General features: G+C 42.9%; 1 protein-coding gene across 1 annotated transcript in view; it reads left to right on the forward strand.

The window, feature by feature from the left end:
• LOC311241231 (carbonic anhydrase-related protein 10-like) overlaps nucleotides 1-26663 on the forward strand; it is a 436426-nt gene that overhangs the window by 399093 nt on the left and 10670 nt on the right. The window contains exons 6-8 of the mRNA XM_084329987.1: nucleotides 229-301; nucleotides 1771-1925; nucleotides 22916-23090. Coding sequence (XP_084186113.1) covers nucleotides 229-301; nucleotides 1771-1925; nucleotides 22916-23090 — 403 coding nt within the window. The remainder of the gene's footprint in view (nucleotides 1-228; nucleotides 302-1770; nucleotides 1926-22915; nucleotides 23091-26663) is intronic.

Raw genomic sequence — 26663 nt, forward strand, 5'->3', positions numbered from 1 at the left:
TGAACTTGTCATTGATTCTGTCTCAGTCGGTTACAAGATAAGTCTTCCAAGAGAACTCTTTGGAAAATTTTGGGGAATGAGACCCAGTATGTGTTCATTAGAAACAGATAGAAACTAATAGAAGTGAATAGAGTTGTATTGTGGCACGTGTAGTGAGCTAGTGAGAGTCAGTTGTATTGTGGCATGTGTACACTAATAAATATTTGATGCTTCCCTCTTGTCTCCCAGTTATCAGAGAACTCAAATCCTTTTCTCAACCGCATGCTCAATAGAGACACCATCACCCGAATCAACTATAAATGTAAGCATCTCTTTCTCCCTATCTTTCTATCTTCCCCCTCTTTCTTTCTCTCTGCCCCCTCTCTCTTTCTCTGTCTCTTTCTCTCTGCACCCTCTCTCGTTCTCTGTTTCTTTATCTCTGCCCCCTCTCTCTTTCTCTGTCTCTTTATCTCTCTGTTTCTTTATCTCTGCCCCCTCTCTTTCTCTGTCTCTTTCTCTCTGCCCCCTCTCCCTTTATCTGTCTCTTTCTCTCTGTCCCCTCTCTCTTTCTCTGTCTCTTTCTCTCTTCCCCCTCTCTCTTTCTCTCTCTCTTTCTCTCTGCCCCCTCTCTCTTTCTCTACCCCCTCTCTCTTTCATTGTCTCTTTCTCTCTGTCCCCTCTCCATTTATCTGTCTCTTTCTCTCTGCCCCTCTCTCTTTCTCTGTCTCTTTCTCTCTGCCCCTCTCCCTTTATCTACCCCCTCTCTCTTTCGTTGTCTCTTTCTCTCTGTCCCCTCTCCATGTATCAGTCTCTTTCTCTCAGCCCCCTCTCTCTTTCTCTACCCCCTCTCTCTTTCGTTGTCTCTTTCTCTCTGTCCCCTCTCCATTTATCTGTCTCTTTCTCTCTGCCCCTCTCTCTTTCTCTGTCTGTTTCTCTCTGCCCCTCTCTCGTTATCTGTCTCTTTATCTTTGCCCCCTTTTTCTTTCTCTGTCTCTTTCTCTCTGCCCCCTCTCCCTTTATCTGTCTCTTTCTCTCTGCCCCCTCTCTCTTTCTCTGTCTCTTTCTCTCTTCCCCCTCTCTCTTTCTCTGTCTCTTTCTCTCTGCCCCCTCTCTCTTTCTCTGTCTCTTTCTCTCTGTCCCCTCTCTGTTTATCTGTCTCTTTCTCTCTGCCCCCTCTCTCTTTCGTTGTCTCTTTCTCTCTGTCCCCTCTCCATTTCTCTGTCTCTTTCTCTCCACCCCTCTCTCTTTCTCTGTCTCTTTCTCTCCACCCCTCTCCCTTTCTCTGTCTCTTTCTATCTCTTTCTTTATCTCTGCCCCCTCTCCCTTTCTCTGTCTCTTTCTCTCTGCCCCCTCTCCCTTTCTCTGTCACTCTCAACCCTCCTCTCTCTCTCACTCACTGTCAGACATACAAACACATGCAGTTTCTTTGGGAACCATTTTAGAACCTATACATTTCTATATGAGTTTATATGTCTGCACTTTATGTGCTCATTTTATGCCTGTCTTTTTTCTGTTGTGAAGCACTTTGAGCTGCAGTTTCTGTATGAACGGTGCTATACAAATAAAGTTTATTATTATTATTATTATTATTATTATTATTATTATTATTATTATTATTATTATTATTATTATTATCAAGGCTGTGGGCACCCAGTCTGGACGTAGTAGAACTGTTACCCAGACACCACCTACACACACATACAGTACACACATATGATATATTTATATTACTAATACACACTCAGTTACGTGTGTTTACTAACCATGGAGTGTGTATGTGTGTCCCTCTAGACGATGCGTTCTTATTAATGGGTCTGAACATAGCAGATCTGTACCCAGACACCATGCGCTACATCACCTACGAGGGCTCCATCACCATCCCACCCTGCTTCGAGACCTCCACCTGGATACTCATCAACAAGCCGGTCTACGTCACACAGATGCAGGTGTGTGTGTGTGTGTGTGTGTGTGTGTGTGTGTGTGTGTGTGTGTGTGTGTGTGTGTGTGTGTGTGTGTGTGTGTGTGTGTGTGTGTCTGTGTCTGTGTCTGTGTCTGTGTGTGTGTGCGTGTGTGATAAAGAGAGAGAGGGAGAGAGAGAACGAGGCTGCATGTGCACGTGTGTGTAAGTAAGTAAGTAAGTAAACTTTATTTGTATAGCACCTTTCTCAGATAAAATCACAAAGTGCTTCACAGAAGTAAAACATAGCAACATAGAGATGAACGCACTACACATAAAACAATTCTGACACATCGTAAGCATAGGCATAATTACAATTAAATAACTAAATATGAGTGCAACTAAAAACCTAAAAACAAAACAACAATTATAAATAAATAAACAACGTATACAACCAGGAATTATTTAAAAGCCTGTCTGAATAGGGGCGGTTAGGTGGCCGAGCGGAGATTGCGTTCGTCACCAGCCCCGGAGCTGAGCTGGATTTGCCTGTTCGAATCCAGCTCACAGCTCCGGGGTTGTCACCAGCTTGGCTGGCCGTCTGCACTGATACAATTGGCTGTATCAGAGGGTGGGAGAAGCTGGCGGGGTGGGTCCGGGTCGTTGTAAACAGCGACTCCTACAGTTCGGTCGGGGCGCCTGCTAAGCGCGGATTGGACATGAGGGGGATAGTGTGGTCCTCCCACACGCTACGCCCTCTCAATGAGAATCCGCGCTGCCAGGTGAAAAGAAGCGGTGATTGGCTGGACGTGTGTCGGAGGAAGCACGTGGTAGCCTCCACTCTCCCAGATGATCTGACTGTGGGGGGTAAGTGCGCAGCGACCAGGAAGGGACTGGGAATTGGCATACGACTAACATTGGGATGGGAGAAAATCGGAGGAAAATGGAGGGGGAAAAAGACCAAAAAAAAAAAAAAAAAAAAAAGCCTGTCTGAATAAAAACGTTTTCAACTGTTTCTTAAAGTGGAGATGAAGCATAGCGATAAATACATATTCATAGCATCACATTAGTATTTAGATAAGCCACAGAAGAAATCACGTTATAAAAATAAGCAGTTTCTAAGAAAAAACTATTTGTTATGTGCATTTCTGAGGCATTTATCATTATGGGCGCGGCCATTTTGTTGCTGACGTCATGGGGCTGGTTGGCTGCCTGCAACACTGCAGCTCACTGCATCCTACTGACCACCTGAGGCGACTTGCACGCAGTAGCACACTGACCTCCAGAGGCTGTAGTTTGCAATGGATCTCGACGAGTTGGACAGACAGGTTCATAGAAACCCAATTGCATATGCATTTGAGCCTATTAGAGCGACACCAGTGAGACGTGCTCCTCCTGTTGAGCTGGACGACGATGGAGAAAATAACATGCCTGAAGATGATGGCCGTATGATGTCATAATCAAACATTCTAGAACATTTGTGGTCACCGTATGATGTCATAATCAAACATTCTAGAACATTTGTGTTCTATATATATTCAACAATTCTCTCAGCATTTCCTGGCATTTCTTCAGACTACAACATGAATCCAGACTGGTTTGACCGAAGTCAAACACATGTGGGTAAAGCCCTATTTTTGATAGTGTTTTTTGTCTATTTCAGATATATAGTCATCACAACTTCTGTACTGTATATAGAGTCATCACAGCTTCTGTACTGTATATTGTCATCACAACTTCTGTACTGTATATAGTCATCACAGCTTCTGTACTGTATATATAGTCATCACAGCTTCTGTACTGTATATATAGTCATCACAACTTCTGTACTGTATATATAGTCATCACAGCTTCTGTACTGTATATATAGTCATCACAGCTTCTGTACTGTATATATAGTCATCACAACTTCTGTACTGTATATATAGTCATCACAGCTTCTGTACTGTATATAGAGTCATCACAGCTTCTAACTACTGTATATAGTCATCACAACTTCTGTAGCTTCTGTACTGTATATAGTCATCACAACTTCTGTACTGTATATAGTCATCACAACTGCTGTACTGTATGTAATAAATACGTATGTAGCAGGGAAACTGCTATTTGTCCAAATGCCCTGAAATAACCAACTGCACCGGGGTACAAGGAATAACAACTTTATTTCATAAAGGTACTTATGCTAAACAATTATACTGAGGACACGGGATCTATTAATTAAAACCTATCATTCATCACCCGGCCCATTCACATCACATGTATATAGAGTCATCACATTTATGACTAACGTTCTGATACAGAGCAAGGTATCAGGTGAGACTAGACTTTCGTATTGTTTACATCAGGGTCCCCCATTTTCAATTCATAATGACATTTATGACTAGCGTTATGATACAGAAAGCTAACGTTATCGTACCTACTGCATATCACTACAGGTGGCTAGTCTAAATATAGACAGTCTGCAAAGATTATATGCGAAACACTGATCCAACACCCTGATTATACGTCTCGCTCTCTTGCGGTAGAAGCGCGTCTTTGAGCACGGTCTCTCCGGCGCAGGGCTGACGCTGGGGCTGGTCTGTCCGTCTCTCCTGCACTATAGCCACTGAAGTCGAAGACCGAGGGAACAGCATCAGGCTTATTAGTGGTCTTCTGGACAAACCTCCCATCCTCTTCAAAGCCCCCCTCAACAACATAATCAGAGGCAATGAAATGTTGCCTGCAGGTCTTCGTCCACTGTCCAACAGGTGGATCGCGCCGCTTCAGTGCAGCCAGCCAACGCGCCAATAAAAGTGTTTTTTTCACTGGTAATTTGTGGAAATGAACCACCGTTCCTCTCTGTTTCATGTGGTAAAATTCGTTCGAACAGCCGGGAGCAATACAAAAGCACCACCGCGGTCCCGATGTTTGGTAGGCAACATTTTATTTACAGACTGACCCGACAATCCATAGGCATCTAACCAACAGTGTATACTAGGAGCCAGACCCAACCAGCCCCATGACGTCAGCAACAAAATGGCGGCGCCCATGTTGAAAACAGGGATATTATATTTGATTTTTCAGACAAATAAGCTAGATTTCACATTTGATTATAGGACCCTGTCTTACACAAGGTACACAACAAACAAACTAGGATCACATTGCTCACTGCTTCACCTCCCCTTTAAAAGTGGATAGGGAGTCAAGTGAACGCATAGAAAGGGGGAGGGTGTTATCGTAATAGGAGATAGGGTTTACTTAAACCATATATCTAACCTACCCTGCGTTGTGTTCTGTAGAGCCCTAAATCTATCACTAAATAAAAACCACGGTTGCTGTACGGCGGAGGAACAGAAATCAAAAAAGGAGAGTGTATTTATTTCAAAAGTAGTGGTTTATTAAAATCCACAAAGTTATACAAAAATGATCTGTTTCAATCAACTGGAATGTGCAATAATATTAATGTACCAAAAGCACTATGCCGCTTGCCATTAATATTAGTCTAAGAAAGTAGTAATATCTTCGATGGAGCTTTGGTTGTGGAGCGTCGTTGATTGTTGATTTCTTTGTTGCCAGGCGACAACAAAGGGATTGTTTTCTCGTTTCAAAGAACTTCTTCTTCGTCTGTTCCCGTTCGCCGTCTTTCGTGTGTTTCCCACACCCCCCTTTTATCAATGAGCTGAAACCTCTCAGCGTGAGGTCATCAGTGACATCACCCATATTGTTTCATCCAATCACCAGCCTTCATAGTTCAAATCTCAAAGGAGGTTGGACTTAGTCCAACTGCTTCATTTTTCATTGTTTTCAAATCAAATAGATATTACTAGTTAAAAATAGACTTAATACTTTTGGTATTAAGCCTCAAAATATTCATGGTTGAATTCTGCTTAATTCCCTAAACACATACATTTTAGTTTTGTCTCAAAAGCATTGGATTCCAGATGAGAATCACTGTTTGTCTCATCAAGCCTAGTTTTATAGCATTGTAATAATTCCTTTTAGCTTAAGTTAATATCTACTAACAGTTATACTTAGTTTTCATTTAAAATACGTCCAACTTGGTTCAACCAAGGCTTAATTGTATACTTCAGTGATTCTTCTCCTATATCCAACATGTTTCATATCCTCCCATTCATCAGCCTTTATACAGTCCAACAGTAATATTTGCAGTTTGTTTCACACTAATTGTAAGTATATTAAACCAGTTAAAATAAATCTAAGTTACTTAAAGATAGTTCCTCCTTGAAACCTCCTCTGACCAGCTGTCTGTCTCTGTGTCACAAAACAGCTAGATAAGCTAGATAACAACTACATGATATGCTCATCCTTTGTTTCAACATTTGGCCAACACCCGGTCGTATAGAGTTTCTGTTGACCTCCCACTGTGTCTCAGTGGTCACATTCCAAGTCCCCTCACACACACTATTCTGAGAACAGTCTTTAATTACACCATGTGCCCAGTATACTTACTGTCTCAATTATTAATCATTAACTTTTATAGACTAAACGTGTATTACAGTCATTTTACCCATAGTAAAGCTTACTTTAATTAACTGACTATCGCAAAGTACCTATTTTCTGCATCCAAGATCTGTTTTCCTGTAACTTGAAAGAACCTTTATCACTCTTTGCACTTAATCCCTTTTGGGGACAGTTTCACAGCATGTTTTAGGAGCTATATTTATCATAATATACGACAGTGTTCCAAAGGGTAGGGGCCATAAATTGTAAGGACCGGTCACCTTTTGTTATTAACAAAAGGTGTGTGTGTGTGTGTGTGTGTGTGTGTGTGTGTGTGTGTGTGTGTGTGTGTGTGTGTGTGTGTGTGTGTGTGTGTGTGTGTGTGTGTGTGTGTGTGTGTGTGTGTGTGTGTGTGTGTGTGTGTGTGTGTGTGTGTGTGTGTGTGTGTGTGTGTGTGTGTGTGTGTGTGTCCATATGCATATTCTACTTATGTAAATGTGAATGCAGGGAGTGTTTGCTCCGGTTTGTGTTTACATACTGTACGTGCACTATGCAAAATGTAAGTAACCTTTTTTGCATTTTTTTTTTTTACAGTCTGTATGCATATGTATTATAATGCATATTATTATGTAGGCTATATATGCATGTATTAAATATATGTCCCTTGATACATATAGATAAATACCACAATCAGAATGATTCACAGCCTGCACCTTACATCAACAAACCAGCCCTGGGGAGAACATGGCATAGCATTTTCCTTTGATTGTATTTCATTGCTGTCTTTTCCTTGTACATACATGAAGCTGAAAGCCTCGGATCGCAAATCAGCCGCACAGATCATTTCAGAGTTGACAGGGTTTGTTTCCCCCGACTTCCATTCCTGCCGTAAGGGGTTTGAATAATCAGGATTCGGCTGTAATGATTGTATCGTCATCATAGATAACAGCATGATCCACGTGAGAGTGGTTCAGACTGAGGAGTGGGGATAGCGGGGGGGGGGGGGGGTAGCAGATGAGAAAAGGGAGAGAGGAACAGTGCATGGTGGAGAGACACTTTTTCTCTTGGGTCCTAGACAGGTGCAATCAGAGACTAAATGATTAAACCTGTTAAACTCTAGCCCTATTTTCTGAAAATCCGCCTGAAAGTACATGCCCAAGTAAATGGAAGATTGCTCCACTTCTACAAGGTCAATTTGCATGTTCTTGGTATCTAGGGAGTAGGAACATCTAAGGACCTCAGGGAATGTATTCCCTGTGTCAGACATATTTTGTACTGTATGTTACTATGCTTGAGTAAATTGTGATGAAACAGAGGAGAATATAAATCATATTTTTTCTTTGCATCTTTGACGGTGAATAACACCATGCTAACATTGAGGTCGGAGGAATTGAGCATTCAGCATCTTCTTGAGATCAAGTGTACAAAAAATCTAAGCAAATGAATAAAGGGAAGATGATTAAACAGAAGGATTTGTAGATACATTACTGAATTATAATCCATTTTAATTATACATTCAAAATTGAATTATGAACTATAAATGACCTTATTATGGATAGGGCCAAATCTCCTCTTTCCAATGGCAGTGTTAAATCTGGATTGAGTTTCCTCGCGTTTTTCAGATAAAAGAGCGATAGAATTCACATTATTCCGAGAAATTCTTCTTTTGGGGGACCCTAGGGCTTAACAGGTTAAAATCGGACTACTGCTGGTGTGAACAACCAGACTACTGCTCTAGTGCTGGTGTGAACAACCAGACTACTGCTCTAGTGCTGGTGTGAACAACCAGACTACTGCTCTACTGCTGGTGTGAACAACCAGACTACTGCTCTACTGCTGGTGTGAACAACTAGACTACTGCTCTACTGCTGGTGTGAACAACCAGACTACTGCTCTACTGCTGGTGTGAACAACCAGACTACTGCTCTACTGCTGGTGTGAACAACCAGACTACTGCTCTACTGCTGGTGTGAACAACCAGACTACTGCTCTACTGCTGGTGTGAACAACCAGACTACTGCTCTACTGTTGGTGTGAACAACCAGACTACTGCTCTACTGCTGGTGTGAACAACCAGACTACTGCTCTACTGCTGGTGTGAACAACCAGACTACTGCTCTACTGCTGGTGTGAACAACCAGACTACTGCTCTACTGCTGGTGTGAACAACATGACTACTGCTCTACTGCTGGTGTGAACAACCAGACTACTGCTCTACTGCTGGTGTGAACAACCAGACTACTGCTCTACTGCTGGTGTGAACAACCAGGCTACTGCTCTACTGCTGGTGTGAACAACTAGACTACTGTGAACAACCAGACTACTGCTCTACTGCTGGTGTGAACAACCAGACTACTGCTCTACTGCTGGTGTGAACAACCAGACTACTGCTCTACTGCTGGTGTGAACAACCAGACTACTGCTCTACTGCTGGTGTGAACAACCAGACTACTGCTCTACTGCTGGTGTGAACAACCAGACTACTGCTCTACTGCTGGTGTGAACAACCAGGCTACTGCTCTATTGCTGGTGTGAACAATCAGACTACTGCTCTACTTCTGGTGTGAACAACCAGGCTACTGCTCTACTGCTGGTGTGAACAACCAGACTACTGCTCTACTGCTGGTGTGAACAACCAGGCTACTGCTCTATTGCTGGTGTGAACAATCAGACTACTGCTCTACTTCTGGTGTGGACAACCAGGCTACTGCTCTACTGCTGGTGTGAACAACCAGACTACTCTACTGCTGGTGTGATAAAGTCCTACATTAATAAATGCTACAGTGATAAAGTTCTACATTAATACATTCTACACTGATAAGGTTCTTAATACATTCTACAGTGATAAAGTCCTACATACATACATTCTACAGTGATAAAGTCCTACATTATTAAATTATGCAGTAATAAAGTCCTGCATTAATAAACTATACAGTGATAAAGTCCTACATTAATAAATTATACAGTAATAAAGTCCTACATTAATACATGATACAGTGATAAAGTCCTACATTAATACATTCTACAGTGATAAAGTTCTACATTAATAAATTCTACAGTAATAAAGTTCTACATTAATACATTCTACAGTAATACAGTTCTACATTAATACATTCTACAGTGATAAAGTTCTACATGAATACATTATACAGTGATAAAGTTCTACATTAATAAATTCTACAGTAATAAAGTCCTACATGAATCCATTCTACAGTAATAAAGTTCTACATTAATAAATGATACAGTGATAAAGTTCAACATTAATAAATGATACAGTGGTAAAGTTCTACATTAATAAATGATACAGTGATAAAGTCCTACATTAATAAATTATACAGTGATAAAGTCATACATTAATAAATTCTACAGTGATAAAGTCCTACATTAATACATTCTACAGTGATAAAGTCTTACATACATAAATTCTACAGTGATAAAGTTCTACATTAATAAATTCTACTCCGCTGCTATGGGCAACACGCAATAATGACCGCTGATATTGACCAATCACAATCAAGCATTTTGGTCACAGACAGTCACGAAAGCTAAGCATATGCACAGCTGCACTCATCAGGTAATCAGACCACACACCTGCCGGCTGCCGGCGATGACAGAGGAGCCACAGAACAACTGCGTCTGCATTTGATCTCGTCTTGTCGATGGTGTAAAATGAATTAGGTATATTGTTAGTAAGTTAGCCATGTAATAAGCGGGATAATGTATAGCTATACTCGGTCATTGTCGCAAAATAATTGACCTTCACTGCGTTTAGAACACCTCGGCGAGGCGCCTCTGTGTTCTAAACTCTGTGTCGGTCAATTATTTTGCGACAATGACCTCGTAGCTAATACATTATCCCTTACATAAAGTTCTACATTAATACATTATACAGTGATCAAGGTTACATTTATAAATTATACAGTGCTACAATGTTTGGATTCTCTTGATGAGTTACAATGTGTCATCAGTTGCTATTCAGCGTTCCTCCTATTTGCAAATATACAGAGTCATGGGTTAGAACAAAAATACTAATTTATATACTCATTATATAGACAGGGGGGTGGGTCACGTATTAACAGCCTTATATGCTCATCTCTAACAAACACATCTCCTGATTGGTAGTTTTGCGTTTATTCAGCAACACATGTCTGGGCATCTGATATTCTCTAAGCTTCCTGTCGGGCCAACTATTAAACTGTCAGATGTTGTCGCTAAGCCAGCTGGTGTGCAAGGTTAGCTGTCAAATAGGTGGCCTTCGCACTGATTATGTCTCTGCAGAAACATTCTCAGATAATTATTATCTTTTACTGTAGCTGCCTTTGAGTAGAGCCGTTCCGACCAACAGAGAGCTTGAAACAAGACTTATTTCCTAATTAATTGGGAACAAATCCTTGGGACAGAGTTTAATCTCATTGTTTTTCCTGTATAATTGTGGCGTTTCATTGGGGGATTGCAAATACGATTATTTATGTCTTATTTAAGATTACTTATTCTTCTCAGTAACACATTTCCAGCTAAATATGTCCCTTTAAACTCTGAAATGACTCTGAAAGGACATAGTTTGTATTTTTGTAACATTCTGACGGTGGTTGCCGCAGTAGATTGAATTGCACATGGGGAGTCGTCAACTATTCCCAAGCGAGTTTAGCTCAAAACCACATCATTTTCATCGGTTTACAGGTCGTGGCCTGGCCTCACAGCGCCAACTGAGGATGTGTTTTTGTGCTTTTACTGATTGTCAAGCCCTGGCTGATGTTCTGTTTCGTTATGGATCTCGCTCAGCATCATACTGCACTGTACTTCACTTCGTGCACGAGCACTGAATAAAAAATTCCACCATGTACCTTTACATCCCAACATTCGTCTGGCCACACCCCCATCCGCTTACCTTCATAAGCAGGTGTGTGGTCACCTACTCGCCTCCTTCTTCACTTTCACCACAAGGAAGTGCCTTCGGTAGATCCCCACTTGACGAGGTTGTTAGTAGAAGAAAGTTGGAAAACAAAAGAAGATACGTTGACATCATATCTTTATTTTCTCTCTCACTATTTCGAGAAAATACGGCGATATTGTCTTCGTTACTGGAGTGTCTGGAAGATGATGATCATTCTGACCTTCAACGGTATTTTCGTATTAGGAGCTCACGCCGCTGACATGCTCCCCAGCTACAGTCCTCCTTGCTGCGGCTGGATGGGGTTGCCCTCCGGCCACACAGCTGGACTGTGGGAAGCACCGACTGTTGTGAGAAGCGGTTGTTTCCAGGATGGGGTACATACTGTTTTGCTTGCGAGCTCTGGTTGTTGTTGATGCTGTGGGGGTTGGCTGACAATTTACGAAACACCGACTCCAGGCTGGGGTCCTCTGCTCGGCTTAAACGGCGGTCGGAGGATCTTGGTCTGATGCCCATGATGGTCAATCTAGTGGGCCGCGACCAGGTCCTGGTGAACCCAGGATTCTCGAGCGGATGCTTCTCTGTCCCGTGCAGGCCCTACCTTTCATATAAAAATGAAAGTACACCCTAACGAGGAAATGTGGGCATAGGATCTTCTTTATCGGGAGTTCCATGCTCAAAGTCGGCTGCAGCCCGAAATGAATGAATGAATGAATGAAAACTTTATTTAACAGATTGCAGAATGGGTACAATACAGTACGGCTCAATACATACAATTGTTAAGGGGATGCAGACCTGAGAAAGACGTTTGTCTTGTTTCCATCAGGGTCCCCCATTTTCAATTCATATAGACATATATGACATACATGACATACAGATAGTCAGTACTGCTACATCTATACATTTATGACATACCAGATTTGCAAATACAGTACTGTTTGTGATACAGAAGGAGTCAAGAAAAGGGAGTATATACATTTGACGTAGAAACTGTACATTGGAGGAGGTTGGGTGGGGGGGGTTGGGTACATTGGGATATTGACAACCATACTGGGTAATTTACATTGGAGGTGGTTGGGGGGGGGGGGGCCGGGGGGCACACTGTATAAACAAGTAACACTGTACATTGAGGGGGGGGGGGAGGAGACACTGTACAAACAAACACAAATGTACATTGAACTATTGACAAAACCATACTAGGTAAATGACTGTACATTGGAGGGGGTTGGGTTAGGATATTTACAGGGGCCAGTGTTGAATTGCAGTCTCCCGTAGGTGTCCCTTGAGAGAGGTTTTGAAAGTGGGTAGTGATCCACATTCCTTTACAGCTTTGGGTAGGGCGTTCCACATTGATGTGGCATAATTGCGAAACGTGTTTAGTCCCTTATTTGAGCCGAATCTGGGTTTAACATGATTTGTGGAGCTCCCTCTGGTGTTGTGATCGTGGTATTCACTGACCTTTGGGAAGTATTTTGACATGTACATGGGTACCTTGGTCGTGTAGTGTATCTTGTAGACCAGGCCCATTGCAAGTTGTTGTACTCTGTCGTCTACTCTAAGCCATCCTAGGTTGTCAAAGTGGGCAGGGGTGAGGTGGGTTCTAGGAGTAAGGTCAAGCAGTAGTCTGACCAGTTTGTTTTGAGATGTTTGTAATTTTGTTTTTAGCGCCTTTGAGGTGCTTTGGTACCATGAGGTGCAAGCATAGTCGTAGTACCCCTGAATGAGTGCTCCTGCCAGAGTCTTCAGGGTGTTCTTGTTTACCAGAGAGGAGATCCGGTACAAGAATCGAGTTCGTTGGTTGACTTTTTTTATTACATTGGATGCCATTTTGTCACAGGAGAGATTAGCTTCTAGGATGGAACCCAGGTAGGTAATTTCATCTTTCCTTGTGACAATATTGTCACCCACTGTAACTGAGAAGCCGTCGGTCTTGCTGAGTTTGTTATTTGAACCGAAGAGAATGGACTCTGTTTTGCCCATGTGTAATGATAGTTTGTTATCAGCGAGCCATATGCAGATTCTGCCTAGTTCCGAGCTGAGGGTTTTTTCAACCTGTAACTTGTTCTTGTCAGAGACCAGCAGGGCTGAGTCGTCCGCAAACAGGAACAAGTTGCAGTCACAAGCTGGGAACTGTGCTGGCCCCGCTGTATGTCTGGATCACCGTTGAAAACAGTGTTTGACATTCTTTTTCTTTTCCCTCTTAGGGGAGGGACTTGGACAGCGGCCTGTCTGAAGTGTGGCTTGTTATGTCGTTGTGTACAGTTGAGGTGATAGCTGCTTAGCTGGCGTGCTAGTTGTGGCCTACTGTGTTAGCCAGTCAGCTGTTAGCTGCGGCGCTAGCCCGCTGTGTTTACCAGGCTAGTAAACGTTAGCTTGTTGCTATCAGTCGGATAGCTGCTTAGCTGGCGTGCTAGTTGTGGCCTACTGTGTTAGCCAGTCAGCTGTTGGCTGCGGCGTTAGCTCGCTGTGTTTACCAGGCTAGTAAACGTTAGGTTGTTGCTATCAGTCGGACGGCTGTTAGCTTAATGCTACACTGTTGAACGTTTTCTATGACTATAACATGCCTTAAACACTCTGACTATGACATCATCTTTGACAGAGGATGTTAGTCGAACCTACACCGGGAGCCCTGCCAGCGAGGACTGCGTCAACATGGAGAAACGTAGCGGCTGGGTGGCGCAACGACGTTACCCTCGTCGTCAACACAGGAGATGCTGTGTTCAACTTCGGTGTCCCGTTAGCCAGATTGCAGTTCTCTTGGCCTGCGCTCAGGGTAGGAAGGTCCCGACCGGACTTTAAACACTTCTTCTTTCCTTCCCTTCTAAATGTTTTGTAATAACGATGTTTTCCAAAACATGTGTTGCTGCAATACATTGAGGATATGACGCGTGTTGTGTGTGAATTGTCTTATCACTGGTATAGCTTCTCTCTCCATAGAAATCGGGTTGTTGTTTACATGTGTAAAAATGATCTGGTTAGTTGTGATGAGAACATGTGTGTTCATGTAACGTGAACTCACAACTAAGGGGGTTAATTAACCTATGAAGCTATGCTTAGTGACATGTGATTGAGGAATGAATTATTTTCTCAGCCTGTAATGACAATGAACAGTGTGTTCACATATTAACAGGGTTACCTGTTCAACTTGGTCGTATCAAGGGTAAGGAAGGAGGGGTGGTCCCCCCGGTTTCCCTGGGGCTTCCCCACCCTCCTCTCAGACATGTTGTTTACAATATATTGTGTCACTGTGTTTGTGGGGATACGATGTAACCCTCTGCTTAATTGCTGGGGTTGTGCTTTCCGCTTGAGAAACAATTTTTTCCTAAAGAAAAGATTGTTTGGTCACTTATCATGTATGCTTGGCAAGGCCTGTGGCCAATACGTAATCGAGGATTCTGTATTCTCTCGTTATGAAAAATGACGTTCCTCTGTAGCAAGAGTGTACTTTTGCCATTTTTTGTTGTGATGAAGGGTTGTGTGTGTCTTGTGATCTACAACTGGGTTAGGTTTGGCCCACAGAAGCACATATGTAAGTCTGGTACCGGGGCTCTTAAAGGGCCCTCTCTGTTCTGTGTTTTTTCCTTAGTAAAAATCAGATAGCAGGTTAGCGCATGAGCTAGGTGAAGCTGTTAAATGCTTCATGTAGCATGCTATGACTGGTGTCATGGCTCTACTTTGTCATTACATCGTATCAGGGGTGAGGGGTCATAAAGGGGTGAACTGGTAAACCTTTCCTCCCCTTTTCTGATTGGTCAGGGGTTAAAACCTCCTGTCCTTCAAGGTTCCTGTTACGTTGCTGTTCGGCACGTTACAGGGTAAGAGGGGGGGGGGGGGAGTTTCCTGGTCCCACGCCCTGGAAGATTGGGCGTGTGCACCGCGGAAATTCCCCCGCCATAGAGTACGTCACTGAGCGCGTCTCTGTTGGTAAGACTTCCGTGGGTTGTTCAGGTCCATGTTATGGATCTGTTTCAAGGAGTTGTCAGAGCTCCTCCTCACGAAGCTCCTCCTCGGGCCTTCTGTGAGTTCGGACTCTCCTTCCCTGTGAGGGAGCCTCCTCAGAGTTCAGAGCCTCCTCCTCAGATTGTCAAGGTGAGTAGAACTTCAAAAGGGAGTTCTGCTCTATTGTGTGTGTATTCGATTCAATTCGATTATTGAGTGTGTATTGGTTCAGTGCCTCCTCCTCGGAGAGCCCTAACCCAAGTATTACATAGCTCAATGTTGCAATATATTCTTTTCAATCTATACAGCTCGCGTGGGAAGTCTCTCTGGGGATTTCCGTCTCCTCCCTATGGCGAGGGTGGTGGGATGTAAAAATGTAAAAAAAAATTACCCTCAGCTGCGTCACGTGGGATTCATGTCAGTCTGTGTTTCTTTCTTTTTTGAATAAAAAGAGGAAGGAACATGAAGCATGACGGCTCTGTGTCGTTCTCCCAGGCGACTTGGAGGAACAATGTTTGGTGTCTTGCTAGACTATCCATTGATGTGTTTGGGTCTCGACGCATACATAGTGCTGGCTTGTGTGTTTCTGTTAAGAATCACGCAGGGGCTAAGTGCGCCTTGGTTGCTTGTTATTAAAACAGCGTTTTTATAGGGCAACTGGGATGGAGTTTTGTCTCTTCCGAGCGCCAGTTTACTAGGTTGTCTCGATAAATTCTCGTTCATATCTGGGGGATGTTAACGGAATAGATCAGAACATAGGTAGAGGGGTCTCACGCCCTTGGGGTGGGCCACTGAGCACGGTCCAAATGGCACCGTCTGGGTGGCGCCCTCTTTTCATGTTTTAGATCGACACGCATACCTACCCCCTCTTCTGGAGTGGGCATGTCGGCGTGGTTAGGACACGGGACTGGTCTGGTCACGCTGGTCCAGGTCAGTTAAACCCGTTGTCCGCCAGGGATGCAGATCTGCTGTTCTGGTACCCTGAGGGACTTGTGCTTTTTTCGGGGGGAAAAATGCCGGGTCGGCCCGGGTGTCACAGGGTTAGGCGTTTTGGAGACCCTTTGTTGGGTACTCTTTTGTACCTGGCACTATCATAAGGGGCTGGTTCTCCTTTCTTCGCTCCTCTCTCACGCATGGCGAAGAGGGGGCTGTTGGGGTGGTCTTCTGGACCTCCTCTGGTAACCCTGTGTGCTTCCCGAGCCGCCGGGCCCGGTCCGAAGTAAAGTTTCGTTGATACCGTAGACCTGGGATAACCCTTTTTTGAAAACTGAAACACTTGTACTGCGGTATAGCCAGTGTATACCCGCAGGTGTGTTTTGGAGTTTTTTCTTGAGGGGTTATAGGAACAACCACCGTCTGTACCGAGAGGGTAGTTGATTCCCTGGTATGTTGGAGCAGAGTCAACTCCTGGGTTACCCGGTTGAGTGTGCCCCTGCACGTTTATGATGTCTGCCAATCATGTCAGCCATCTCTGCCTCGACCCCTCTGGGTGGTTTTTTTTTAATGGAGGCTTTGTCATGGTGATCAACAACACCAGCATACGCCCCTTCCGCCGGGGGGGCTGTTTTCAGCTGACTCCTTTGGCGCCTGTCTCGTCCGCAGTGCTCCAGGCTCAGGTTACAGCCTGCTGCCTGGTTTCCCCGGTGCGCTGCCTGCTTCCATTGGTTAACCTTTTTGAGTGCTTACGGCCATGCTGACTGCCTGTGTTTCAGAGTCAGTGTGCCAGGCTCTTGGAGGGGCCTTATCCGAATACGCTGGCGATGTGGGGGGCGGTGTCACTAAGTGACCGCCTGGTGGGGTCTTGATGCCTGGCGTCATTGACCTCTCCGGGCCCCCTTTTTCCAGGGGATCCAGTCCCTTCAGTGGGTCTGGGTCTTCCTTCGCGCTCCGCTGCTACAGCCTTGCCACGGGGTTGGGTTTGCTCTTGACCCCGTGATTTTTGGGGCAGTAACGAGGTTGTTCCTTCCGTTCGTTCCCTGCTAGCATGCGGGTTGTGCGTGTGTGTAGTCGTGGGGTCAAGCCACGGTCTGCTCACCCTGTGCGTTGAGTTGCTTGAGTTCCTCTTCGCACGGTCAGATCCGTCTCCCTCCCGTAAGCCTCCAATAGAGGGGGTATCCTCCATTAGGGAGGGTCGGGGGGGCTCGGTCCTCCCCGGTCTGATGGTTGTGGGGGGCCTCAGCGGGGTACATTTGTCGGGCTATGGCTCTCGCTCAGCCTCCCTTGTGCAGTATGATGCTGAGCGAGATCCATAACGAAACAGAACGTAAGGTTATGTATATAACCAAGTTCTGTGAGTTATGGTGACGCTCAGCATCAGACGCCGCTGCGGCCCTTGATCTCGCCTTGTGGTGAAAGTTTGGGAAGGAGGCGAGTAGGTGACCACACACCTGCTTATGAAGGTAAGCGGATGGGGGTGTGGCCAGACGAATGTTGGGATGTAAAGGTACATGGTGGAATTTTTTATTCAGTGCTCGTGCACGAAGTGAAGTACAGTGCAGTATGATGCTGAGCGTCACCATAACTCACAGAACTTGGTTATATACATAACCTTACGTTAGCGTTGTTGCCCTGGTAGCTACGTTATTCCTAGGCCTACGACTGTACGAAGTAGTCATTCAAAATATGAAAACATTCCCACATTTTTGATGAACAACGGCTAATAATAGGGAGTTTCATTCCTCATTTTCATATTTCATATTTAGAATTTTCGTATTTGAATTTGCTTTACAAGGAATGTATACAAGTTTCATACTCATTGCTGTTTTACAGGAGGCTGTGAGTCAGTGGACCCTGTCAGTAGCACTGATGAACGGAGCTAACGTTAGGCTAGTTCCCCTAACATAAATCTGTTACAACATTAACCCCTTAAAACCTCTTCCACCCGACGGGACCGATACCGGTCCCGAAATGACATAATGGTCATAAATCAATATTTCTGGACTGTACTATAAAACTAGCGATTTTTATTTCCAACGTATTCAAGTATAAACATCATGAACATGTCACAACAGCATTCAGAATATATATTATCATCAATACGTTAGTTTAGGAATAGGTTAAAGTGCTACATAGATAGATTTTCTTCTTTGGAATGTCTGTATAATCCGGGAGAGGCGACCATTTTGTAAAACCTTGAACCATGGGAATTGTAGTTTTTTTGCTGCCATTTTGTAACGGAGATCCATAGGTTTGGTTCTGCGTTGGAATTTTGGAAAACTACACTTCCCTAAAGTTCTATGGGGTTCAAGGTTCAGAGTTCTCTATGAATTATTTCAATAACTGTTATTATTCGGGATAATTCTACCACAAAAGGTCAAGTTTTTGACAAATTTGAAAACGCAGTAGTTTCTCTTCCCTATTGTTAGCATTCAGCAACAATTAGATTTGAAAATAGTTTCAAAATGGTGCCACCCTGATAAAAATAAAAAAATATACTGTACATTACAGTAGATTTCATTATCTGTTCTCATGCACACCTGGTGATACTAAATCCAAATTGATACTATATATAAATGTGAGAATTGGCTATAATAAGGTCATTTATAAGCCTCCTATTCTATATTCTGTAATAATATTTCAAATTGCATTGGTCCGGATGGGAGAATTCAGTACTGTATCTACAGAACCTTCTGTTTAATCATCTTCCCTTTATTAATTTCCTTAGATTTTTTGTACACATGATCTCAAGAAGGTACTAAACGAGATCAGTGACAGTTTTGAATGTTTGGTCATTATTAGCATGGTGTTATTCACTGTCAAATTATATTTTTTTAAGAAAAAGGAGAAAATGTATGTTCTCCTTTGGTTTATCACAATTTAAGCGAGCCTAGTAATAGACACAATATTTCTGACAATGTGAATACATTCCATGAGGTCCATAGATGTCCCTAGATACCAAGAATATGCAAATGGACCTTGTAGAAGTGGAGCAATATTCCATTTACCTAGGTATATATTTTAGGCGGATTTTCAGAAAATATTCCACGCATGGAAGAGGTAAAGCCGGAGCGGTCCGGTACCGGTACGAGATTGATATCACGCCATAATCAAAGTATTCAGCACTACTTTTGTTTACCAATGATTTTAAGTGTTATATGAATACATACAGTAAATTAGTTCATAAAAATCTCAGCGCATTGAGATGGAAACCGGCATATATTAATGCGAGGACATGGCGCAACCTAACTTGAGTGTAGTCTTTTGAAATAAGAGACCCAGGGCTTTCGATTGGTATTCGAATTTCATAAAACTACACTTCCCAGCTCAAGCCAGCCCCTGTCAATCATCTGACTTCCAGCGTGAACCTTTTTTTTTGTTACGTTATTTTTGGGATCATATCTCACAGCTCGAACAAACCTGAATGTTATTGCCATAAAATAGGACGTAGTTAGTTTCTTTACCTTTCTGTGAACGTCTAGCAAAAAACCGTGTTGCAATCTGATGAAAAATGCCAGAGATATTTACATTATAAAAAAGTAACTGTACTTACAGTAGATTTTATTCACGGTTTTTGCTGCCCTGTCAGGGGCACCTGGTGTTACTAAATCCAGATTGAACTCTGCCATTGGAAAGGGGAGATTGGGCCTGATCCATAGATGTATGACTTGGCCATAATAAGGTCATTTATAGGCCTGATATTCTATATTCTATTTTCATATTTCAAATTGCATGTGGATGGCAAAATTCAGTACTGTATCTACAAAAACCCCTGTAAATCATCTGCGCTTTATTCATTTACTTAGATCTTTTGTACACAGGTGATCTCAATAAGGTGCTGAATTTTCACGTCTGGTCAATGTTAGCATGGTGTTATTCACTGTCAAATTATATTTTTTTAAGAAAAAGGAGAAAATTTATGTTCTCCTTTGGTTTATTACAATTTAATAAAGCCTAGTAACAGACACAATATTTCTGACATTGGGAATACATTCCCTGAGATCCATAGATGTGCCTAGATACCACGGACATGCAAATGGACCTTGTAGAAGTGGAGCAATCTTCCATTTACTTAGGTATGTATTTTTAGGCCTAATCCTTGTGTATGGATTTCGCAGTCTAAATGTAATTTAGGCGCTGGGAGGAAATAACGTGTGCTCCTTGCCATTTGGACAGGGTTTGAAGTTTTGAGATGAATAAGCCTCAACAAGCTGTTCAGAATATTATTGCCATTTGTGATGGCACTGGGGACAAATGCTTTATTTAATCAATTAGCTGTGCTTTTTGGAGCCAGGAACGCTGCCTCCCTAAGTTTCTAAAAGTGTTTTCCTCTTGGGGTGTGGGGTACCCAGGCGGGCAAGGAAATCAGCATGGGAGAGGGGAAGAAAGAGGTGATGGAGAATAAATAATTAAAATTAGATTTAGACTACAAACTTAACTTTGCAAAAAACTTAACAAGCATGTTCCACAGATTCAAGGAAGTTCTATAACGTTGTTGAAAATATACATAATACTCCCCTTTTACACATAATAACACTTATTGCATTCTACTCTACTGTAGCGATGAGGATTACTGAATAACAACACACTCAAAACACAGCAAACTGGAGTAAGATAATAAAGTACAACCATAAATCAAAAAGATGCTGAAAAACTGACCCATGCTTTTATTTACTGCTGAGACTGCTGCTAGGCTACTAGCACAGCCGACAAGGGGTCAAATGACCCCTAGGCATTTTCAATAAATGTATCCTCGTCACTCGGTCGAGCTCCAGCTCTGTCACTCAATGACTTTTCCAAAAAGTACCCGTTTTATCTGGCACGGTTTCTGAAATTTCAAAATGACTTCAGGAAAATGTAATTAGAACATTATTCCACATATATGGAATATATATGTGGAAAGTCACAGCACTTTGCGAGCGTCTAGCACAGGGGTGGCCAACCCATGGCTCGCAAGCCGCATGTGGCTCTTTGCCCATCAAAAAAAAAATATTATAATATTTGTTTTTATTATTATTATTTTTTAATTAAAAAAAATTATAATTTCACTCAAACCTGTGGTAAACCTCATATTTTTATATTAAGAGGTAATTATATAGTTTACACTGTTTATTTTTCTCATATTTCTCATATAAGCTGTGGGGTCATCTGACCCCTTCCGGCGGGAAGTGTTCCATGGCTGTTCTAGTGTTAACTAGAACCAAGAGGAGAGAGCACATTAGTCCAGCTACTCTGAACTGGCTTTCAGTCGCATTTAGAATGGATTTCAAGGTCCCCCTCCTTATATACAAAGCACTAAATGGAACAGGAACAAGCTAGGTGCACCCAAGAACATCTACTACTGGTTTATTGAAGGTTCCCAGCTACAGGCAAAAGAAGATCAGGGATGCAGCCAGGGCTTGACATTAACACCCGCCACCCGCCAAATGCGGGTAGAATTCGGCAGTGGCGTGTACAGTAACTCCGTCACTCTTACCAGCCACACGGTAGACCATGCAGCGTCACCGTTTTAGAGTCGTAGTGAAGAGTCTCTCTCTCTCTCTCTCTCTCTCTCTCTCTCTCTCTCTCTCTCTCTCTCTCTCTCTCTCTCTCTCTCTCTCTCTCTCTCTCTCTCTCTCTCTCTCTCTCTCTCTCTCTCTCTCTCTCTCTCTCTCTCTCTCTCTCGGAACGCAGTGCGCGCTTACTTGTGTCGCACGTAATGAGAGTCCCTCTCTCTGTGTCTTAAGTATAGCCAAACTAAAAAAGAACTGGATATTTTGCGTGCGTGCGTGTGCGCGCGCACGTGCGTGCAATAATGCTCTATATCATATACTAGGCAGTGTAACTACTACAGTACTATACTGTCTTGATACCTGTATCACTGTACATATTATACTACAACTCTGAACATACATCTGATTAACACTACACTCAGTAGTACTCATTTGTATATTTTGTACCAAGTTTAATCACCTGTACATTGTATATTGCTGTTGCACTTTACTGTTTTTGCACTCTGGTTAGATGCCAAACTTATTTTATTGATTGTTTTGTACTTGTGCTGTATAATGACAATACATTTGAATCTAATCTAATTAATATCTCCCACTCTCTCCTGTCCCTGTCACACAGATACAGGTCTATTACAACAGGGATCTGGCATTTTCAAGCCTATCAATATTAAAAATGTCTATTAAAATAATGTTGGTTTATCATTTAACCCAACTAGCCAAACGAAAACAAAAGAAGCTGACTCGTAATGTAGCCTGAGGGGTCCTCTGTGATCCTCGCCTCCACTAAACAAATAATCATAATTTAGACAGATTTCCATTTATTAATCAAATAAATAAAGGAACCAAATCCAATTAGTTCAATTTAGTGAACATAGAAGAAGAGACAAACTGGAAACAAACAAAACCACCAGCTATAATGGAATATACCTACGTCATCTTCAATAGTGGAATATGTAAAACACCTGTGTCCATCCCTAACTTCTATTAGAGCAGATTCAAAAGCTTCCACATCTGTATATAATATAATCCTTTTTACATATCTGTAGATACTATATCTGATTACTATACTATACTCAGTAGGTACACATGTTTATATTTTACACCTGTACATTGTATATTATTATTGCACTTTACTGTAACACTGTTACATTTACACTCTTCTTGGCCTACTTGTACTATATAATGACAATAAATCTGAATCTAATCTAATCTAATCTAATCTAATCTAATCTAATCTAATCTAATCTTCTTCTTCTTCTTCTTCTTCTTCTTCTTCTTCTTCTTCTTCTTCTTCTTCTTCTTCTTCTTCTTCTTCTTCTTCTTCTCTCTCTTCTCCACCAGATGCATTCCTTGCGTCTGCTGAGTCAGAACGAGCCGTACAAGATCTTCTCCAGCATGAGCGACAACACGCGGCCCACGCAGGCCCTGCTGCAGCGCTGCATACGCACCAACATCAACTTCAGCAAGCAGGGGCGCGCCTGCCCCAACAACCGTGTGATGAGACCTCAGTATAGAGGTCAGTATATCCCTGCCCCAACAACCGTGTGATGAGACCTCAGTATAGAGATCAGTATATCCCTGCCCCAACAACCGTGTGATGAGACCTCAGTATAGAGGTCAGTATATCCCTGCCCCAACAACCGTGTGATGAGACCTCAGTATAGAGGTCAGTATATCCCTGCCCCAACAACCGTGTGATGAGACCTCAGTATATCCCTGCCCCAACAACTGTGTGGTTTCCCTGCCCCAACAACCGTGTGGTCTCCCTGCCCCAACAACCGTGTGATGAGACCTCAGTATAGAGGTCAGTATATCCCTGCCCCAACAACCGTGTGATGAGACCTCAGTATAGAGGTCAGTACATCCCTGCCCCAACAACCGCGTGGTCTCCCTGCCCCAACAACCGTGTGGTCTCCCTGCCCCAACAACCGTGTGGTCTCCCTGCCCCAACAACCGTGTGGTCTCCCTGCCCCAACAACCGTGTGGTCTCCCTGCCCCAACAACCGTGTGGTCTCCCTGCCCCAACAACCGTGTGGTCTCCCTGCCCCAACAACCGGGTGGTCTCCCTGCCCCAACAACCGTGTGATGAGACCTCAGTATATCCCTGCCCCAACAACCTCAGTATAGAGGTACATGGGGAGAGGGGGAGAGAGAAGTGAGGGTTGTAGGAATGAGGGATGTGGTTGTGTGTGTGTGTTTGTGTGTGTGTGTGTGGGTGTGTGTGTGTGTCTGTGTCTGTGCTGTGTGTGTGTGTGTGTGTGTGTGTGTGTGTGTGTGTGTGTGTGTGTGTGTGTGTGTGTGTGTGTGTGTGTGTGTGTGTGTGTGTGGTCAGAATGTGTAATAGACATAGGATTAGCTGGAGAAAGCCAGTCTGAAGAGGTGGTTATCTGGAGAAAGCCAGTCTGAAGAGGTGGGTTAGCTGAAGAAAGCCAGTCTGAAGAGGTGGGTTAGCTGAAGAAAGCCAGTCTGAAGAGGTGGGTAATCTGGAGAAAGCCAGTCTGAAGAGGTGGGTTACTGAAGAAAGCCAGTCTGAAGAGTGGGGTAATCTGGAGAAAGCAGTCTGAAGAGGTGGGTTAGCTGGAGAAAGCCAGTCTGAAGAGGTGGGTTAGCTGAAGAAGCCAGTCTGAAGAGGTGGGTAATCTGGAGAAAGCCAGTCTGAAGAGGTGGGTTAGCTGGAGAAGCCAGTCTGAAGAGGGGGTTAGCTGGAGAAAGCCAGTCTGAAGAGGTGGGTTAGCTGGAGAAAGCCAGTAGAAGAGGTGGGTTAGCTGGAGAAAGCCAGTCTGAAGAGGTGCTTTAGCTGGGGAAAGAGAGAGAGAGAGAGAGAGAGAGAGAGAGAGAGAGAGAGAGAGAGAGAGAGAGAGAGAGAGAGAGAGAGAGAGAGAGAGAGAGAGCGAGAGAGAGAGGAGAGAGAGAGAGAGAAGAGAGAGAGAGAGAGAGAGAGAGAGAGAGAGAGAGAGAGAGAGAAAGAGAAGGAGATAGGGGGGGAGAGAGAGGGTGTAGAGAGAGAGAGAGAGAGAGAGAAGAGAGAGAGAGAGAGAGAGAGAGAGAGAGAGAGAGAGAGAGAGAGAGAGAGAGAGAGAGGTGAGAGAGGGTGAGAGAGGAAGAGAGACAGTATGCAATAAGAAGGTGGCGGTACATAAGGAAGCAAAAAAAAGAGCCAGTGCTCCATCCTGGTGTGTTATTTATTTATAAAAAAATTCATACAAGTATAATTCAACTAAAATATGACTGTTTCATCTGCTAGGTTTCATTATTCGCCATGTTACCATGCTTAAAAAAAAATGTCGTTTTCAAGCTTTAGCATTACAGCCTACCCCTATCTATATTTTAGCATAGTTGTCTCTGTTTGGATTTCACCATATTCCAGTTGTTTAAAAGTGTGAAATAAAGTTTTATGTATCCGGAAGTGATTCATGTTTAATGGAACACGCCGACATTATGGGAAATGTCAGACAAGAAGATAGATACCTAACTTAAGAGTTTCATTCAGTTGTGCTAAGCTAGGCTAGCTTGCAGCCGGATAGCCGTCTACTGACTGAAAAGCACACAGAGAAATTCTATCACCGACCCATTTCAATAGAAAGTAGGACGATTAAAATCATAACTATAAGGCAAGTAAGGATAGCAATCAATTAAAACATGTACAACTTGGATTGACAAAGGTTGGAGATCAAGGTTTTAAACTCTGCAATACAGGGGAGAATCTCAAGCTTTTAAGGACCGTTCAGGAGTTCATTCATGAGCTAGAGGGGCATCATAGCAACATGCAAATTTACCCTGTTCCGAGCAAACTGGACCTTAAGGACCAGCGAGTCACTAGAACGGGTTCCATAGGTACCAATATTCCATTCCAGTAATGATGTAGTATAAGGAGGCCTTACCAATAAGGGCTATGTTTTTTTTTTGTGTTTAATTTTTTATTATTTTTTAAACATAACATAAAATTAGATATACAAGCATTAATTAACAGTACACATCCAATGAAATCACCATTTAAATAAATGTATTATACGAGATATACACCTAATACTTGCTATCTAATACTCTACATACATATGCTCTCGCTCGCTCCCCCCCCCCCCCCGGACCCCCACTTGGATAATCCATCCATTATCATTCGCTCCTAACCAGGCACTACAATTCATATGCTAGCTTTTATTCTCTCCACCACTTCTAACCACATTGCAATTTTGGTTTCACTGACACCTAAACTTCTTGCTGTAGATATTTCTAGATAAATCACATCGAGATATGTAAGAACCCAAACCTTCCGACACATTTTTTCCGGTTGAAACCATCATGATGCTATCAGCTTTTTAGCCGCTGTGATACCAGATAAAACTAATCTCTTTAGCTGTATAGGGACTGCAAACTCAAAAACATCATTCAACAGCAATACAGAGGGGTGTACAGGTATATTCAGAATTAAGAAATTGTATAATTGCTGGGACACTTCTTTCCAGAATATCTTAACTGGTGGGCAATCTCAGTACATGTGCATAAATGTACCCTCATCCCCATTTGTACATAAGGAGCATCTGGAGTCTTGTTTAAGTCCCATTCTGTTCAATCTTATAGGAGTCAGGTATGTCCTATGAATATAGTTAAGATTAATTTGTTGATGGTCCGGGTTACGTGACGCAATTCGAACATTTGCCCAGACTTCTTGCCAATCAAAATTTATTTCCAGGTCTGGTATATCCCTCCTCCAGACTGAGTCTAGGGGGAGGATTCCATACGAGGACGTTAGTAATTGATGATAAAAATCAGATACAAAACCTCTCGATGTCTCTCTTTCATAGAAGAATTTGTGGTATCTGTGGTGTTCAATTGGTATCCTTCAGAAAAAAGAGAAAAAGAGGTTTCCGGTTTAGCGTAATATGTAGCACACGCATTTGGCAACTGCTCCGCTCCCACCAACGTTAATTTCGTTTAAAAACATTATTTGGACAATATCAAAAGAGATTAGACCACATCGTATGTATTGATAAGACCTTCTACTAGCTATATCAAAAGACAACATGAGTAAGAATAAAGGAAATCAGGGAAAGAAACAAGATACGGTAACTCCAGGGTCGCAGAAAGATAC

The sequence above is a fragment of the Notolepis coatsorum genome (genome assembly GCF_963971535.1).
Source record: "Notolepis coatsorum genome assembly, chromosome: 14".
Lineage (NCBI taxonomy): Eukaryota > Metazoa > Chordata > Actinopteri > Aulopiformes > Paralepididae > Notolepis > Notolepis coatsorum.